Source organism: Triturus cristatus, chromosome 1_1, assembly GCF_964204655.1.
Source record: "Triturus cristatus chromosome 1_1, aTriCri1.1, whole genome shotgun sequence".
Taxonomy (NCBI): Eukaryota; Metazoa; Chordata; class Amphibia; order Caudata; family Salamandridae; genus Triturus; species Triturus cristatus.
Window position 1 is genome coordinate 188,553,967 of NC_140579.1, and position 20,635 is coordinate 188,574,601.

Sequence of the window (20,635 nt, forward strand, 5' to 3'; positions counted from 1 at the left end):
TCCATGCTGCCATCGGGGGACCGCTCGAAGAGCGCCAATGTAGTGTGATGCTTTGTTTAGCTAGGAGTAGGACCAGTATCGCGAATCGATTCTGCACCTTTTTCTGCTTTTTCCGTTTAAAGATCCCCAGGGCGCTGGCCTCCCATGTGGCAAGGCCCGCTAGACCTGTGACCGCCAAAATCGTGGCGTGCACTCCTGTCCAGTAGGGCTGCAGTGTGGGGCAGGACCATAACATATAGACAAATGTGGCGTTGGGTGTATGGCAGCGTGGGCATTCAAAGGGCGTCGCGGGGAAGTAGCGCTTGAGCCTTTGCGGCATGAGGTACGCGCGATGTAGTATGTTGAATTTTATATTTTTTTGAAGCGTTGGTTACGCAACACTTTTTTGTGGAGCTCCAATGCGGCGCGCCATTCATTATCGTGTAGAACCCGGCCAAATTCCTCCTCCCACTTAATTTGCGTTAGCGGCGCACTTGTGACGTCTGTAATTGATTTATATATTCAAGTGTTAAGGTGTCTTCCTGCTTCCATATTTAAGATCGCGTCCAGTGTGGGGTGTGTTTTGGGTTCTCCCTCCGTCAGGTCCTATGTCCTCCTACAGTCCACTATGAGCTGTTTGTGCAAAAGAAACTGTCCTGAGGGGAGCCCACTCTCTTCTACTAGGCCCTCAAAAGAGAACAACTGGCCCTCTGTGAACAGGGTCTCCACCTCGATGAGTGCATATTCTGTCCAGGTTTGTAATTCCCTAGATGTGTAGTGGCCATGTCCCCTAGGGAGACCCGCCAGTGGTAATAGTGGGGAGTATATGGATGTTGCTCGAGAAAGACGGTGGATCCTCAACATACAGGATCTGGCTACCTTCACTAAAATTGAGTGGGAGGAATTAGGTATGGTCCCCGGGAGGAGCATTCGATTGATCTCTGGAGCCGACAATATTCCCACTTGTGTTTGTTTCCTCTAGGTGATGCCCAGCAGTCCAGCGCGAAAGCCACTGCTGTTGTGCTGCGAGGAAGTAGGCCTCAAAGGAAGGTGCACCCAGCATAGTCATAACTACTCTGCAGCTGCTTTCACCCCAAATTAGCGATAGCAGTAAGGAGTTTAGTTCTCGAAAAAAGGCCCGCAGGGGGATCACTGGGACGTTTGCAAAATAGTAAAGGAGACGGGGTACCATTATCATCTTTGATAAAGCCACCAACCCAATGGGGGCTAAGGGAAGCGTTCGCCAGAAGTTGACCAGGGCTTTAATCCCTCGTAGGGCCCTTCAGTGGTTGCCCTCGAGGAGATCTCTCGGAGTGTGGTATAGCCCGATTCCCAGATACCTAGGGGCATTCCCATTCCATGCCAGCCTGACCCCCCCCCCCCCCCTGCTTATCTCCCAATGGGGAGCGTCTGGGCGAAGGGACTAGATAGTGGACTTGGCCCAATTCACTTTCAAACCTGCTGCCCTCCCGAAATCGTTGTGTGGCCCAGAGAGGTGTGTGGTCTGCAGTGATGTCTCGGACGTATATTAAGAGATCATCTGGGTATAAAGACACACTATGAGGATCTTATTCTACTGATGTTGATGAAATGAGGTACACATTTTTAACTGGGCAGTAAAAAATAAAACAGCATAAAATGTACTATATGAGCCTCTGTCGATATAATGGATACAAGTGTTATAATTATCAGAAATCCAGCACTGCATATAATTTTAACTGAACCTAGCTTCTTTTGAACATTCAATGAGGGGAAAAAAACTGAATTATTAGTACACACACCAAATCTCTGCAAATGTTCTTTTTGCTTGCACAGCTGCGATGCACAGATGAGCAAAATACTTTTGTCTAAAGATAGTACAGTGCATGTGCTCCTTTTTCTGAAAGGTATACCACATTGCAATAGAATCTTTGCCTTGCTTCACTAAACTGTGTAAATGTTATTATTTTTTCTAGCCTCTGTGTTTGTGGCTACATGTTGATACAGATACTAACTCTGATTTCTTCTCTTACTGAGGCTTGGATTTGTGAGACACAAAGAAAGACAAACTGCCAGCTGATCGTGTATCTTGAATTTTCTCTTGTTTCATCATATTAGTTTACACCACAAACTACAGGTAGTATTTCTTTTGGTTTTAACAAAAAAACATTTTTTTCTAGATTTGTGGTAGTCGTTCCTCCCACACTAAATGCTTGCAACAGTGTTTTGATCTAATTAAATACGGATGTATGAAGGATTTCTTCTAATGCTTGTTCATTAGAGAGTGGCATTGTTAATAAGCTGTTGCTTTATTTTGCGGTGAACAATTATAGTAAAAGGTGAGGAAATGCTTAATTTCCAATTTGGTGCTTAAAGATATGGGGCCACTTTCATAAAAAGGAAGGAATTGCAATTCCTAAATTGTGTTTGGTTAGGAATCGCAATTCCCTATGCATGCAGGAATCGCAAAAAAAATTGCGGTTCCCACACATTCCTGAATTGCGACCCGCAAATTGTGACTCGCAATTAAGGAATAGCTTCCCAGTCATTCCTATGGGCCTAGAGGTCCACAGGAATGAATGAGAATATTGCGCATACAATTTCAAGGGTGCCAAAAGGACACCCATATGCACCCCTGAAATTGCCATGTGACCACATGTTGCGCACACATGCTTTAAGGGCATGTGTCTGTATAACATGAAACTTAAAAATGCACTTTAGTGCATTTCTCAAAGTTTTCACAAATTACCATCAAATTTAAATTGATGGTAATTTGCGATCCCCAATTGTGAAATCGCAATTTAAAATTGCATCATGCATTGTACTTAGGGCATCGCAATTTGCGATTACCTAAATGCATTCGCAATGCAAGTAATTTTTGTTGAATCTGGCCCTTTGCTACCGGTATTTAGAATGATGCACGGGCCCTAAGTGTTCCTTCAGACTCATTCAAATGCAATCTTTGAATTAACGGGAACGTCTAGGAGTGCTAACATAAAATCCTACCTATCAATGAATGAGACCGTGCATTGCGATGATCAAAGACAATGCACTGCGTTTCCAGTAAAGAGGTGGTATAGGAGTCTGCATAACCATAAATTTGCCGATAAGGCGTCTAAGAAATGTTGCCTTGATTTGCAAAAGAGCGATGTCATACTAGTACTTTGCATTGTTATTTAGGTTGCCACCTGTACTCTGTATTTAAGAAGCACCCTTTTAAGTAATTTTGAGGGTTGAAACACCAACAGATCATCAATGGATTGTAAAAATGTCATCTCTGAACGGTTGTAAGTCAGGTCCTGGATTAATCGGTCTATGTGACCAGTGAAAATTGTAGATATATTGCTTTTGCATTCTTTGTCACTTCTTCCCTTCCATTGCGCCATCAATAGGAGCACATTGTTATATGTTCAAATAATCATTTATTGATATGTGGGATTTTCTGCAAGCTCTCACATAGGTTTCCTTTAATCAAGACGGCACACGAAGATTCTGAAGGAAAACTGTGCACTTTTATGCCTATAGTTACCCTAGTACCTAGGAATACTGGGTTTACACTCTGGTTTATTTGGGTCATTTCCAAAATGGGCATCTGAACAGCACACTGGAATGGCCCTGTAAAGCACATTGCTTTCTAAAAGTCTTTATAATGATAAATGTTTAGTTTTAAAGTAACACACTTATTGTCAGCACTTATAAGCTTCACATTACGTAAAACAAGTCACCATTTAGGTCAATGCTGAGAATAAAGAGAGCATTTACCTTTTTTTGTGCCACAACGGGAAGATGTCTGGTATAGTACTTAAATAGGGTTTTATACAGCATTTCATACTGCCCATTTGCCATCAAAACATAGTAAATAACTATTATCCAGTTTAAGAAATACGTTACTTACCTGTAACTGTGGTTCTCCAGCAGTGGTATCTTTCATAGATTCACATGCTTGAATCACTCCCTGAAGAAGGAGTCCCATGGTACATATAAAGCAGTAAGTAAAACTTTAACACTAAAGGTAATGGAGAAAAACAAGATTCGCTTTAATAGCGCGTCAGGGTCATTAGAAATGGCCCAAAGTTCGCCAATCAGGCGACAGCACCTTTTTGAACCCTCACCACAGAGGCTCCAGGCCCTCAGATCTTCTAGCAAAAGTGAGAATGATATACCTCACATGAGAATAGAACCCAGGGGAGCCTCTATGGTGAGGAGGGTGGGCCGCATGAGAATATAAAAGATACCAATACTGGAGAACCATGGTCTACTACAGCTAAGGCCCACTATACCACAGTTTTCTCCATATCAACAACTCTCTTTGCTGGTGTGCCCATACAACAGATTTGCAGAGCAGCAACCTGGTCCAGCAGGCACGCTTTTACTCTGCAATATTGACTGGCTGCCACAGAGAACTCTGTTGCAGCTGTAGGACAAGCAGTTCTACGTCCTTTATTCCAATAAGGGGGGCCACTTATTTCCCACCTTCCTATAAACTTGGTTATGTTATATATATTGATGTATATTTTGATATATTATTCACTTTCAACTATTCTGATTCAAGCATGTGAATATATGAAAGATCCAATAATGGAGAAGAAAATAAGTTACGTACCTGTAACTGTCGTTTTCCTACTTGTTGATGGCAAACCTCTAGCTGAAGCAATCCATCTTGCCATAGTCTGCTTTGAGACAGGAAATATTTTCTGAGATTTCGAATATGCCACAAACAGCTGGCCTGCCCTGCGTACGCAGACAGTTTTATGCATATAGAACTGGAGACATCTTTTGACCTCTCTGGAATGTAAGGACCTCTCTGCTGGCGTTTGAGGATTTTGAAAATAATGATAGGCTTGTTTAAATGAGTCGGAGGGAACTTTAGGAATAAATCTTGGATAGTCTGGAGAATTTCACAGTCATTACTAAAATGAAGGAAAGGCTGTTTAATAGTGAATGCTTGCATGTCAGTTACTCGTTTGGCCGATGTAAGCGCTAGAAGAGCTGTCTTCCAAGAGATGGGCTCAAATGGATGCCTCATTAACTGTGATAAAACAACGCTGATCTGTCAAGGTGGAGGCGGTAGCCATACTGGGGGAAACATCCAAAACAATCCTTTAAGAAACTGTTTTATGATTCTTGAGGAGCAGAGAGATGACTGGTTCATCTAAATCTGGATAGCTGGATATCACCTTGATGGACGAATGAGAATGGCCAGATTTTGCCAGGTGACGAAATTACGGAAGTATCTGCTCTGGTGATAAATGGATCGGATGTATCCCTGAACTGGAACACCAGATACAAGACCTTTTCCACTGGAGTTTGTATCTCTGGATTGTGGACTGTGCTCTGGCATTGGCAAGGGCCTCCTGACAATCAGATGAAATGGCTAGATTGGCAAACTCATGGAACTCGAGAGCCAGGCCGACAATCGAAGAAATGTCAGGTTGGGATGACAGACCTAGTCCTGGTTCACTGTTAATAGGTTTGGTATTGATCGCAACTGAATGGGTTTCTGTTCTGAGAGGAGGAGGAATTCTGTAAACCAAATTTGGCGGAGCCACCTGGGCGCTAGGAGAAGGATCCAACAGGGCTCTTTCTTAAACTTTCTGAGTACTCTTGGGATTAAAGGAATCTGAGGAAAAGAGTATGCATAAATCTTTGACCATTTGATCGAAAATGCATTCCCCAAGATCCAACTTGGCGAAGTATTGGCAATTGCGGGTCTCGCTGTTTGCAAAAAGATTTAAACTTGGGTTGCCCAAGAGAAGAAAGTGGTGGTCTAGAGTTGGTTGATGTAGCTCCCTCTCGTGGAATGTTGAGTTGCTTCTGCTTAGAGAGTCTGCAAACAAACTTGATATGCCTGGAACATGTTCTGCTGCAAGAGTTATATTGTGTTGAACTGCCCAGGTCCATATTCCTTGAGCTTGCAAGGACAGTGCAGTGGATCTCACCTGTCTTGTTTGTTCAAGCAGTGCATACTTGTAGTGTTGTCGTTTGAATCAGAATCTATCAATGTTATTGAAATCTTGGATAGGAAAGATGTTAGAGGAAGAGAGGGGGTTTTGAGCTCTAAAAGACAGATAAGCAGAGTTTTTTGGAGAGCATTCCATTTTCCTATGACCGTCAAGCCCTGAAATGGGCTCCCCAACCCTTGAGGGAGGCATCCATTATGGGGCAGAGATCAGGAAGTAGCAGCCGATGAAGACGTTTGGCATGTGTGTCCACCACTGCAAAGCTGGTTTCATCTAGGGTGTAATCTGAATGACATCATCAAAGGAGCCAGTGATCTGCAGCCACTTGCCGGCAGGGCTGCAGTGCGAAGCACAGCGGTGCGATGCCCTCAGGTCGCGGTGTAGGCAGCGGCTTGGTGACAGTCGTCCAGCGGGGTCGGTGAGACCATGGCTGCGTTGGGAAGTGCTTGTTGCGGTACTGACAGGTCAGGGTGCAAGCAGCGGTCGTCATTGCTGAAGCGCTGTCGTCGGTAGACCAAAGACTGCGGTGTGAGACGGGGCAATGCAGTGTACGGGGCCTACAGGTCACGGTGCAGGCAGTGGCATCAGTTTACGATCTGGGGCCGGTGGAACTGGCGTCGGTGGGCCAAGCCTGTGGTGTGGGACGAGGCAGGGCTTTGAATAACCTACGAGCAGGGCCCCAAACCATGGTGTAGGCAGCAGCGTTGATGTCAGCTTGAAGCGACCTTGTCAGGGACACCTGGGCTGCGGTGTGAAGTGGGACGACACCCCGTATTCCCCACGAGCGGTGTTCACAGGTCACAGTGCAGGCAGCGGCAGTAACAGCATTACTGCGTCGTCGGGGATACCAAGGTGGCGATGTGAAGCGAGGTGGTGCGGAGCCCACAGGTCAAGATGCAAGCACCAGCTTGGTGGCGGCATCGGTGAGACCAGGGTTGCGGTGCAAAGTGCGGTGGTGCCCTCTTCTGTTCCTTCAGGTCACAAAGCCCGCAGTGGCGTTGTTAACAGCGTCCGGTTACCTTTCTCCTATGTGGAAGCTGAAACATCCAGTTCCAGAAGATGTTGAAGTCTTTGATTTCCCTGAGACTTCCAACAGGAGGAAAGCTCTACATCAAGCCTTTTGAGATACTTAGAATGCAGAAAGAACAGTCCAGTACTTTCCCTGCCCAAGACAGAAGCAGTGACTGCAGGCCAACCCAGCAGACCACACAGCATAGTGGCAGTCTCTCCTCACAGCTCTTCTTCCTGGCAGGTTGCTTAGTCCAGCAGTAATCTAAAGTTCTGGGATCAGGGCCCCAATATTTATACTACATTTTCCTTTGAAGTTGGGACAAACAAAGTTCCACTGGCATACATAATCCAGGCTCACTCCAGGGGGTAAAGACAGCATTGTGGAAGACTGACACAGTCCATTCAGGTGTAAGCAACAACTCCTCCCGCTACTCTAATTGCAGCCAGGTCTATTCATCCTGGCTAGAAGTCACCTGGGAAAGACAGGAAACACCCCAAACCCCACTCCCTTACCCCTCACGGGTTTCTGTCTAGTGTTAATGCACAAACCAGACCTGTCAGTCTAAAACCCAGACAGTGAATACACAAATGGCAGAGGCACACAGGATGGTCAGACAAGAAAATACCCACTTTCACTAAAAGATGTATTTTTAAACCAGGAGTTCAGGAAGCCCAAACTTCATTTCTCCATCTTGCCCCAATTGTAAGTTATGCTTGAAAGATGTTACAAAGCAACTCCAATGTCAGCCTATGGGACAGATAGCCTTGCAATAATGAAAAACAAAATACACAGTCTTTCACTATCAGGACATGTAAAACACACCAGTACATGTCCTACCTTTCTCATACACTACACCCTGCCCACGGGGGTACCTTGTGCCTTACATGTAAGAAAAGGGAAGGTTTGGGTCTGTTGATATGGCAGTACAAAACTGCATGCAAACACTGCAGTGGCAGGTCTGAGAAAACTTTGAAAGGCTGCCTGTGTGGGCGGCGGTCAGTTTGGAGAGCATTCCATTTCCCTCTGACCGTCAAGCCCTGAAATGGGCTCCCCAACCCTTAAGGGAGACATCCATTGTAGTTATATGGTGGGGCGGTGATCAGGAAGGAGCAGCTGATGGAGAAGTTTGGCATGTGTGTCCACAACTACAAAGCTTGTTTCATCTAGGGTGTGATCCGAATGACATCGTCGAAGGAGCCGGTGATCTGCAGCCACTGGCTGTCCAGTAGTTCCTCCTGTAGTGACCTCAAGCGTAACCGGCAATTGACCATGAGGGGAATGCAAGAGGAAAGCATTCCCAGCAGAGACTTGTAGTTCGGTACATAAAAAAAAGTCCTTTTTGTAATGAGATGATGTGCTGAGTTTTGAATCCTCTCTTGTGAGGCGAAGGCTTTTACCTGCAGCATGTCGATAGTTGCGCCCAGAAACGTAATGGTAGTAGGGTGAGACAGAGCAGATTTTTGGCAGTTGAGTGACAGCCCCAGGGTACGGTCAGAGCTAGAGATGTCTTCGTATGCCTGCCTGTTTCTCTTGATGTGCTTGCCTTTATTAGCCAATCGTCCAAATATGGAAATATCTGGACCCCTGCTGGTCTTAGATGTGAAGCAACTAGAGCTAATACTTTGGGGAATACTCGAGGTGCTGATCGTAGGCCAAAGGGCAAGACTCTGAATTTATAATGTGCACCAGCCACTTTGAAGTGCAAAAACCTCTTGTGTTTGGGGTGAATAGGGATATGGAAATGAGTCCCTTGAAGATCCAAGGCCAGCATATGATCTCCTTGATTTAAGAGATACAGCACATTCTGAATAGGCACCATACAAAATTATTGTTTCTTTGGGAACTTGTTGAGCTGATAAATGTCCAGAATAGGACGGTATTCCCCTGATTTTTACCGTATTGGAAAGAACCTTGAAGAGAAATCTCTCTCTCTTGGCACTACTTCCATTGCCTCCTTGCTAATCATGATGGTTATCTGAGACAATAGTTCACTGGTCTTTGTAGGCCAAAGGGAAGCTAAGCTGCACTCTAAGGCAGTCTTCCCCTTAGTTGTATAATGAAGTGTCACTGCAGACAAGACACTAAACCACACTGACTTTCCCTACGAGTGTACTCTAAAATTATGAGGCCTACCCTAGGTCAATATCCAATCCAGCAGAGTACCTTCTGGGTAAGGCTACCTGTGCGCAGTTACTGTGCTGCTCGTGACAGGAGTATCCCACACACGTGTAACCAGCCAGGTGCACCTTACCCTTATTGCATTGCAGTTTAAAATGGGGACACTAGCAGTAAATACGCACAGTCCATTTACTGTGAGCGAGCCACCAGTGGTGGGGCTTATGCACAGTAAAAAAGTTACATATGAGGTGGTCAAAAAGCAAGAAAATCCTAGCAGATTTGATGGCAGAACCTATCGCCGTACACGAACATCGATATGGCAGTAAAAAACTGCACGCAAACACTGAAGTGGCAGGTCTGAGGCACATTTGAAAGGCTGCCTGTGTGGGAGGCACAATCAGTGCCGCAGGTCCACTAGAAGCAGTTGATTTACAGGCTTCGGCACACACAGTGCACTGAACTAGGGACTTAGTAGTAAATCAAATATGCCAATCATGGAATCACCAAGCCATTAAAATCTACATGGACAGCAAATCTACTTTAGCACTAAATAGCAGTTGTAAAGTACCAGGGTCCTAAAACCAACAAAGACAAGGTCAAAAACAAGAGGCCCCAAAGCAAAAAGTCTGTGGGTGAACCCGCTGAAAAAGCCAAGTCTAACACATGGGTACTATTTTGTTGGGACATGATAGACATCTGCTATTCGGTGCCAAGGTGCGAACATGCGCTTTACAAATACAGGTTATGTTATTTACACAAACTAAATAACATTGATGGAAAATATTCATAAACACTGTTCAAAACACAAAGAAAGAGAAGTACAGACCCACCACTCAAGCAGCGTTGTTGTAGCTTAAGGATACTGCTCTACAGAACCTACTATTCAACTGAGCTGCCAAAGTGTCACTATCCATTGACAAAATTGTGTAGAGCCAGCCACCCACGGTCAAAGAGCTGTACAAATACAGTAAAAGCACTAGCTCTGTACACAGGCTTGGATTGCAATTCAATACTCTCATGCTGCGGTTTAAACAGAGTTGTGTAACAGTTGTACAAAAAAACTCACTTGGCATGGCATGTGATTGGCTGGACATTGAGTGCTTGTGATTTTAATAATGCAGCAATTGCACAGGTAAAGTCAAGAGGGTAAGGGGCAGCTACTTTTCCACAGAAACATCCCTGTGGTTCAAGTATTACAGGCACACAGACTTTTGAAGGACAGGTGCTTACCTTGTCTGTGGGTTCAATGTCAATCTCAATCTCTTTCCCGGTCAGCGTCTGCAATAACACAAAAAAAAAAGGCAAGTCACAGCTAGTGATCAAGTTATTAGGTAAGTGTGCAGATGTGTTCACTTAAGATCGCATGTTACAGCCCAAGAATCACAAGCATGCAAGCCACCACATTACTATCTACTCCCCCCTCTTACACAACTCCAAGTATCCTGCCGGTCCACTCAACATTCATCCCTTCCTACCACATTCCCTGCTGAGCGGATTCCTGTACTGACAAATACAATACCATTGGATATTACTACTTTTCCTCCACAAATTTCATGCACCCGGAATAACAGACTCGACTGGATGAATTAGCATGCAAAATTGTTTGTGACCACCTCCTTATGTCTATACAAAACAGGCCAAATGAAGCCAGGGAATATCCTTGGAAGACAACTAAAAAAATCTCTACACAAAACAACCATACCATATAAGAACCACCCTGATTGACTAAATAGCATCACACCCAAAAAACATCCTTCAGAAACAAGCACTCAGACCCCTGGATAGACCAGAAAAGTCAATACCACTAAAAGAGCTGTGACAGAAGTGGGGAAACTATTGAGAAAACCCCAAACCACAGCACCCTTAACGGTACCAAGACAAAAAAAAAGAAAAACACAAAGAACCAAATTCTCCTCACCTAAGGAAACTACTTCATAAAACCGATTCATGAAGATTTAAGCCACGCCAATGCGTACTTTATAACTATCACGCACTGTATCATCCAAAAGGGGCTCCCAAATTAATACGCATTCAAGCATAATACAGAGAATCACAATACAATGGTCGTCCTTCAAAAAACCTACACACATTTCAAATCGTAGATTTCAGTAAACCTTTGTTCCAGGTAAATGAATAAAATCCAATGGCAACAATATTGCCTCGCCAATTTGAAAGCACATCAACTTATCGCTAGAAGAAGTTGCAGTGCTGCCTTTGCTAAAATCTGGACAGACTGTTTGCCTTAAAGGGGAGGGGGGACAAAATCCACCAGTTTCACACTTATTCAACTTCAGTAAAATCACTCATTTCCGGCAATGATCTCTTGAACTTCAAGTTAGGCTCTCATCCCAAACACAGCACAGAAATTGTCAACCTCCTCATCTTGCACAGCATCATACAAATAGGAGTAATCATGGCATACCCTTACATCCCTCATCCCAGTGATTGCTAATGAGGTTAAAACTAAAACTGTAGCCATTTGACAAAAATATATATTTTTTTTTTTAAAAAGGTGTGTTGAGAAATATTCAGATATGAAACACACAAAAATGTAATGCACACAGAAGAATACAATAAAACAACAGCGCAAACCAAATTAAGACCATGGAAATCTGATTTATATACAACACAGATGGAAAGGAAACAGATACATGGTCAATAGAGCAATACTAAGATCAGGTTTCACTGCGTGCTCTTCAACATGAACAGATAAAACCCATATGTATGATGATGCTGCCAAAAGAATCCCAAGAAGTAATTAACCTAGCACCTTCACGCAAAACAGCTGGAGTCAATGCCCTGTGGTGGATACCCTACCTGCAGACTATTCTCAGGCGTCTGATAGGATTTGGAATCTTCAAAGCTCTGAAGTCGCCGGTAGGGGATACTGGGGATTCATATCTAAGCCGGAAATTATGCCGGATGACGTCACCAAAGCCCTGGAGAGCTCACCCAGGTGCAATGACATCAGTTTCCATCCATTTTTTCTAAGCCTTCGAGGGAAGTAAATGGACTGGCATCGACATCAAGTACTGAATTGGGATCTTATTAACTTTCCATATAACACACCCATCAATTTAGGAGGTGGGTGAGAACGGTGAGGATCTAAAGGTAGATAGAGTATCCACCAGAAAAATCATTACAACTGGTAAAGTAACTTTTTCTTCTGATGGCTACTTTTACCTGCTGATTCCTCAACTGTAGAATAGATTACAAAGCAGTATCCTTCCCTGGAGGAGGATTGATGGTTAGATAAGGGAGTCCTGCACGACGCATCTTGAAAAGTGGCCATATCTACCCACTCCAAACCCAAGCAGTAATGCTTAGCGAAACTGTGTAGGGATGCTCAAGTAACCACCTTGCAAATCTCTCCTATAGGAGTCCCTCTGGCACGGGCAGAGGTTTAAGATTTAGCCCTTGTAGAATGAGCTCCAATCATTTCCGGGGGTTCTTTCTTGACCAAAGAGAATAAGGTCTTTAACCAGAGGATAATCCACCTTGATAGCGCCAGCTTCTGGACTGCTCTACCTTTCTTGCAATCCCAGCAGCCAATGAGGAAATGATCATCCAGTCGTACATCCTAGGTGTGGTCCAGGTAGAAACTGATAAGAACCCAACCTATTAAGCTGCTCCTTCTCTTTTGTCGGATAGAATGTCAGAATGATGATGGACAGACCTAAGTGAAAGGGGGTCAACACTTTGAGAAGAAAAGCTGCACTGGTTCCAAACATCAATTTGTCAGGGAAAAAGGAGGTGAATGGTGGACGGGAACTCAAGGACTGTAATTCACTGACCTGTATTGTCGAGGTGATTGCCACCAAAGACAATGCTTTGAAGGCTAACATCGAGAACTGGCAATTATGTTGGGGCTCAAACGGAGACTACATCAAAAATGTCAAAAGAAGGTTCCATTGGGGCACAACAAAGGGAGCTGGCAGATACAACACAGTTAACTTCTTCAGGAAACGCATACAAAGCAGTTAAAAACCCCTTTACAGTTCCAACCGCAGACCACCTACCCTCTCAGGGCTAGGGAGAGTGCAAATAGTAGGATTTGAGTCAGGGTATATGCTTGTTGTCTGGGCACCATGAAACAAGGCTGTTCCATTTCCCAGAGTCAACTGATTTTGTGAAGGGGCAACGAGTTGAATGGATTACATAGACCACCTCCGGTCGCAGCTGAAAAGAGCTTAAAAGCCCCCACTCATTCTTCAGGTATGAAGGTGGAGGCCTCTGAGGTTAGAGCACAGCAACATCCCCCAACTGGAAGAGAAGGTCCTGTATGAATGACAGCTTGACCATTTGACTTAGGAAGAAGCACCAAAGGTTTGCATACCATTTCCCTCCTTAGCCAATCCAAAGAGTTATAATGACTTTGGTTCGGTCTTGGCGAATCTTCCTCAAAACTTGAGGAATCAAGGGTGTGGGGCCAGCTGAAACTTCATCCTGAACAGAGACGCCCCCCCGCCCGTCAGCCCCCCCAAGTCGCCCCTCAAAAAAATACTGGAGGACACAGCACTGCTGGCATGGAGCATTTTCAGAGGAGGCAATTAAGTCCACTTGAGGAGAGCCTCACCAAGCGAAGAGGTCTTGTATTACCTTCAGCAGGAGATGTTGAGGTGCCACTTACAAAGTAACTACTTGATAAATATACCTACAAGGGATTTTATTTAACAGGCAATTTCATTCCTTTGCAATATTCTTGATGAATGCCCTAATCGTGGCTTCAAAAAATAAAATATCTTAAACATAAATTCAATCAAATCAACAGTGAATAAATCTCAACGAAGCTGGGTGTATTCCTTTTTTAAATTTTATAACTGGAATCAAACATTAACGCTTTTTGTAACTCGCTGGTGGCTGACTTCAAAATCTAGCCCTGCACCGTAACGAACGTATCTGGAGACAGAATTACTCTCCAGACAAAAAAAATATCTACCAAGCTAAACTTAAACACAAAAAATCCATTTTACAATCTAAAGCCAATTATTTTTCCAAAAAGATCTTGAAATCTACAAATAAAATCGAAAGAAATATTTGCGATTGTTAATGAGCTATCTAATACAGACAGTTACAGCAAAATTAGCTCCCACTCAGTGACTCTAACTCGCTGAATGTTATTTTATTGACAAAAGCACGACTATTAAAGCCAGTGTACCCATGAACCCCCCCCCCCCCCTCTGATGCCGCGTTAGCGGCCTTTAGAAACCCTCATTCTCTGCATCAATTCTCTGCAATTAGCAGAAAAGCCTTTCTGAATTTGCTGACTAAGGTTAAGTCTGGATCTCCTGCTGACAGCTGGAGGGAAGCTTTCTCTGTATACCCTGACCCTGCTCTTTCTCTCCTGAATGATTCTTAAATCTGTGTTTTGTCCCCGGAACCTTTAAAGAAGCAGCAATAGTCCCTCTTGTTACGAAAACTGGCGCAAACCGTCTGGTCCCGCTGAATTAATCTCCCATCACGCTGCTGCCAACTTGTTGGAAGCCTATGTTGTGAACTGTCTCTGCTCCTTCATTGAACAGTCTCAATTCCTTGACACTCACCAAGCAGGTTTTCGCCCCTCCCATTCTACTGAGGCGGTAATTTTGACTGTCTTAGACGAAATGATGAAAGAAGCAGATAAGGGACCCACTCAATCCTTGGTGCTCCTTGATTGATCTGCGGCTTTTGACACGGTCAGCCATGAAATTTTGGTGGGCCGTTTCAAGGACGCAGGAATACAGGTATCCGCCCTTAGATGGCTTACGTCCTTCTTGGAATGGACGCTCACATCAGTACGCCTCTGCCAATTCACAGCTCCTAATATCAATTTGACCCGTGGCATGCCGCAGGGATCTTCGCTGTCCCCGCACCAGTTTAATCTGTATCTTCTGCCGCTAAGACAGTCTTTAGGAGAAAGAAATGTGTGCACTTTTAATTACGCAGAGGATATGCAACAAGAGTCTAGGTGTTGCAATCAATAGCGATCTCTCCCTGAAGACCCAGATTGGAACGGTAGTCTCTGCCTGCTTTTTCCAACCTCGGAAGATCAGGAAAATTAGCAGATTTCTCACCATGGAAGCTCTCATCCAGGTGGTTCTATCCCTGGTGATCTCCCACATCGAATATGCTCATTAACTCTATTTCGGTCTACCAATGTATTTTAACTAAAAGATTACAGTTGGTGCAAAACCAGGCAGCTGATCTATCATCAGCCACGTAGGTAACATGTTACTTCTTTAATGAGGAAGCAACACTGGCTCCCAGTTACACAACGCTGTGCATTTAAAATCAGATGCCTCATCTTCAAATCCGTTCACGGCACCTGCTCAGAATTTGTTTCTACTCTTACCCAGAGGTATAGCCCGTCCGCAACCTACCTTCATCCCATCTGAATCTCCTGGTTATCCCTACCTTCAAACAGAAGAGACCAGGTGGTTCTAGATTCGCGGTCTAAGCCCCCCCACTTTTGGAATTCGCTTCCCCCTAACATCAGATCATCTACAAGCTACCCTCTTTTTAGGAGACTTTTAAAAACTGGTTGTTTTCCAGGCGTACAAATGACCTATGAGCAGCAGGCTATGTCTATATTTAGCGCTAATAAACCATTTGGTGTATGTGCGCTCTGTAAATATTTTTAACATAACATTTTTAACATAATCAGAAGTACAAAATTACGGATACAAGCTTTTCTCGTGTGCAAAGGTGACAGAAATCCACATTCACATAATGCAATTTGTCCCTGTCACCAATGTACTATGACCCATTTCAAATAATTACCTTGGTGAAAACTTGCCTATAAATAGGAAATAGATTTCCTACAAACAAAATTACTTCTACAAAATGGGTTGACGCGTCGACGTTTAGTCTTTTATGTTGTCCATCTTTAAGACCATCTTCAGGACACAACATTCACATGAAGAAGAAAGATGCTTTGATAAGCAGATCAAAGATTGGTATTTAAAAAGGGCTTGAATTTCGGAATTTGTACTTGTTATCTCGAGGACGAAAGTCTCGCGCGCAGAAGTGAGCGGAACCTCTTGCTGGAATAATAGCGTTTTTATTCTGCTCGACTTATTGAAGTCTGCTTTCAATGTTGGGATGCAAGGCCAAATCGAGGTATCAAGGTTCCCATGCAGGGGCGGGAAAAACACATTTTTACAACAAACTACACGCTTTGAAACGGTTACAATGTACAGTAGGCTAGCCAGCAAACCGCAACATTCCTCATTATTTAAAAGAAGATAGCTACCGTTAGCAAGCAGGGTAAAAGTGGGTTTTATAGCTGGTACTGGAATACTGTTTAAAACAAATGCAAGCTTTGGGGCGGAAACACTACAAGCCCCGTGTAACTATGTTTTTGCAGACAAGGGAACGACCCAATATAGGGTCACGAGATTCCCCTGTAAGGTATACTTCCTTGTCATCTGGAAGTGAAAGGCAAGGACCACACTTAATGCAGGAAAGTGCTGCCCAGGGGTTCATAGCGACCGGGTAATGCTTCATGCAAGAGCTAAATTTAAACAAAGAAAACGGTAAAGAGATAACCCCGTGGATGAGCCAGACAGCAGAGTCCGTTTCCGCCACGGAGAAAGGTAAATGGTCAATCTTCTCAATATGTAAAAGTGTGTACGTAGCATCTTTCATGGACATAAACTGTTGTTTAGAAGATAAATTAAAAGGTAAAAACAAAGCAGTTGTGTTCAAATAATCCCATGGCACTTTTCTCATTTTCCGTTTGCAAAGTCCATGTAAACTGCATTACTGAACGGAATTGATTTTGACCATGATACAACACAGATACATCATCCTGTACAACATCGACCACAGATGAAACAATATTATCCAATGTGTAAATGCGCGAAGACAGTGTGTTAACATTATTGTCAAAAACAGCAAGCACCTTTTCTAGATCTGCCTGATCTATTTCCCTCAGGCGTGATGCTTCAATTTGAGAAAGCTTCCAGATTTCATTGTAAGCTGCGTAAACAAATCTTTTTGTACTATGACCAGAAGGGCCTTTGATAAAAATCGGTCAAATCAATGTTACTGGATAACAGCGAAAAATGTTGTTTTACTGACTATAGGGATGAGTGTTGGAACCAATTTTGACACAATTTACCCACAGAATACGTTGTAACCGAATGTGTATCTGCAAAACGTTGATCTATTCTATCTTGTTTATAACCAGGAATTGTGTTATGGAAACACAATTGGCAGGCATTAGCAGTCGTCTGCCAAACTATCCATCCTAGCGGGTCTAAACTTGAGACATTAAAAGCTATATTCTAAATGAAAGCTTGCAGTTCCTCAATGGAATAACCAGTATGCATGCTCCAGTTCTGATATTGAGCCAGTTTAGGAATTGTAGGGACATTCATCTGTTTTGTAGTGGTTAAACCAGAACAGGTAGTCCGATAAATAGAATCATTTAAAAATAGAATTTGTGTTGAGATGAGGCACGCGCGATGTAAGGCTTCAGTGCCACAAACCTCCCAGGCTCTAGAACCCCCACACAGATTTTAAATCAACGGTGGCCTTCCAATGTTCATAGTCGCCAACTGACAATTTATCAATAAACGCATTAGAATATAATAATTGTGTGTGGGTTAAAATTACCTTGCTAGGTGATGAAATGTTTAATTTAAAATAAAAGGACTCCGGGTTGGACCACTCAAAATCTGTAAAATAAGTAAACTTTTTTAATAGGGTGCTGGAGCTGCCTTCTAATGGAGTGGGGCAATATTCCCATTGTGTGTAATTAAAAACATTCCTTAATGTATTAGTCTTATGCAGGTAGTGGTGACCAAAATGCTGGTAACAAACAAAATCGGCATAATTTGCAGTATTTGAATACAAATCTTCAGCATCAATGGCAGCATAATACTTCAAATCTGAAAATAAACACTGAATTGCTTGCACATCCCAATCATCTGAACGTATGTTCTGTTTCACTACATCACCCATTGATACACAAAGTACATTTGGTACATTAACAATCTCTGTTGGACCATGAATTTGGAAATCCACCGCATCCCAAACAATGCCATCAGCCACTGGAAAGGCGGAGATGTTGACAAAAGTCTGGTCTCGTTTCAAGATGTGAGAAGACGAGTGTGGAGCCAAAGTTCCAGTTACCAACTAAACAGCAGAGCGTTCTGGTAGGTAGTGACTATTGATAAGAAGGAAAAAAACGGTCACAAACCCAATGGACATGAACAGGAAAATCAGGACCAGCACCAACCAGATGCATGTCCAAGGAGGGACCAAATAAGTCTGTTTAAACCAAGAGAAAACAATACTGAATTTTGTAGGGCCAGATGAGTTGGAAGTCAACTCAAAAGAAAAACGTGACTGGTTGAGTGTAGTGGTCTGCAAACCTAGCAAAAACCCACTTGTTGGATAAGCATATTCAGTTTCCTCATCGCAGGTGGAAGCTGGTGGGATTAGCAACAGAGTCCATCTCGATGGCAGTGTCGTTTTGCGCAGTGTCCGATGCGCCAATCACAGGATTTCTTGAAATTGCTGGACATGAAGCAGCAGGTGTTATACTATTCAGAATCGGCCAGATGTTGTAGCTTGACATTGTGTACTGAGATGTATCTGTTGTCTTTGCGACCAGGAAGGGGTGGTAAAATGACTGTACGCGTACCCTTCACACCAAGCACTGGAACCGGTGCACGATAAGAGGGGCCAAATTCTTTTTTGTTCTCCACCTTCTCTCGGACCAGATCTCCAACTTTGGGTAGCCAGCCAACTACCGGAATCTGTAGTGCAGCATCAGTGGCAGAGGGCAAATGGTGTTTTGCTAGACTGTCACAGGCCTCTTGTAAGTCCTGTAACATAGTAGAATGATTATCTACGTCAAAGGTTGCAGCTGCCACCGCCATGTCTAGACCATCAATGTCTGGTACAAAAAATATTATGCCAAAGAACATTTCGTATGGTGTCTGCCCACCCAGAGATCTTCTAGGGGGATTATTAAGTGCACGATGCACGCCATACAAGTGGGCTAGCCAGTTCCTGCCAGTACCTAAGACTCTAGCTGTCAAGGATTGCTTTAAGTCACGGTTCATTCGCTCCACAACTGAATTGCCCTCAGGCCTGTATGGAGGCGAAAATTTCACCTGCACCCCCAAAGACTTCATTGCATCCTCGTACGCCTTAGAGGCGAACACTGGACCTTGGTCAGAATGGAAGGTGCCACATGCAAAAACGTGTGCATGAATCAACTGCAACTAAGATGTATTTATAAGCTGTATCTGAAGAAAATGGACAGCAGTGATCAAGATATACACAGCCAAAAGGCTTAATAGAAATGCAGAGTTATGACAGTGGCGGACGTGTAGAAGGTTTAATCTGCTGACAAATGTCACATGAAAGTACATAATTACTGGTCGGTTTATATAACCACGCCACTAGTAACGTTGCTGCAGAATAGAAACCGTTGCAGGCACTCCAGCATGCGCCAACGCCATGCCTTTGTGTGCGGCCGTTATCAAAGAAAGTCTGCGGTCCGCGTTGGGGATCAATCTGTCCCCAACGTTATTTATTCTTACATAAGGAACTCTGTCGGGACTTAAATGATAAGAGTACTTTGAAGGGAACCCTTGAGGGTAATTTCCACCCTTCTCAGTCGCAGCAACTGCTGCCAAAATGTAATTATCAATCTGAGTCATGGATCTTGTAACGGCTGCAACTGAACACGTGGCTACTCCTGATTTGGCTGCTTCATCAGCCAAACTATTGCCGACAGCGTGTGCTCCCACACGTTGGTGGCCAAGAGTATAAATAACCTGTGTGAGTGGCAGACGTTCTTCGAGATCTGCCACTCGAACCCAAAGCATTGTATGCTTAATTGCGCTGCCTTTGGAATCACGATAGTTATTTTGAGACCAAAAGAACAAGTTGTCATTGAAAGACTGAACACAGTAATAATCACTTACAATTAGAGTAGTCACATTAGAATCTGCAAACTGGAGTGCAAGCACCAAAGCGCGCAGCTTGGCCAATTGGGCGGTACAGTCACCTAGTACCTACCTACTGCCACAATTGCACAGGCAGCCGAATATGCATGCTTAGAACCTGTTGCCGGTTGCGCTGAACCATAGGTGTAAATGATACAATCGTACTCATCAAGTGTGCGCATAGACAGAGGAGGAGGATGAACAAATTTATACTGCAAGAACTCCGGTGTCTGAAGCGAGGAGTCAAAGATGAAGGTGACATCCGGAGACGTCAAAGTAGTAGCCCACAGTATCCAACGAGGATGCAAAGCCTTTGAGTTTGGTACACTTGTCTTTGTCACTGCTTGAAGTGCAGGGTACGATGTTACCACTAAAAATCGGTTCCCCTGTGCCAGAGCGCGCTCCTTCAGGATCGCCATCTGCAAAGCTGTGAAGACTTTTTCAACACTAGAAAACCGCAATTCGGCAGGTGTATAAATGCGATTTGTAAGCAATAGGTACTGTGTCACCTTCATTAAACGTCAAGTAAGTGAAACCCACTTCGCCTGGCACTATTCATATCACCAGGCTGGTGTGGTTATCACCTGTGAACAAGTATTTAGATTCAAGATCAGACTGCAAAGACTGCAGGATAGCTGAAT

At 43.8% G+C, this 20,635-nt stretch overlaps 1 protein-coding gene across 2 annotated transcripts in view; it reads right to left on the minus strand.

Annotated features, from left to right (window-relative positions):
- Window positions 1-20,635, minus strand: part of LOC146869959 (ubiquitin-like protein NEDD8) — a 73,694-nt gene that overhangs the window by 9,071 nt on the left and 43,988 nt on the right. For both annotated transcript variants that reach the window (XM_085624112.1, XM_085624113.1), the window contains exon 2: window positions 10,279-10,326. In XM_085624112.1, coding sequence (XP_085480238.1) covers window positions 10,279-10,326 — 48 coding nt within the window. The remainder of the gene's footprint in view (window positions 1-10,278; window positions 10,327-20,635) is intronic.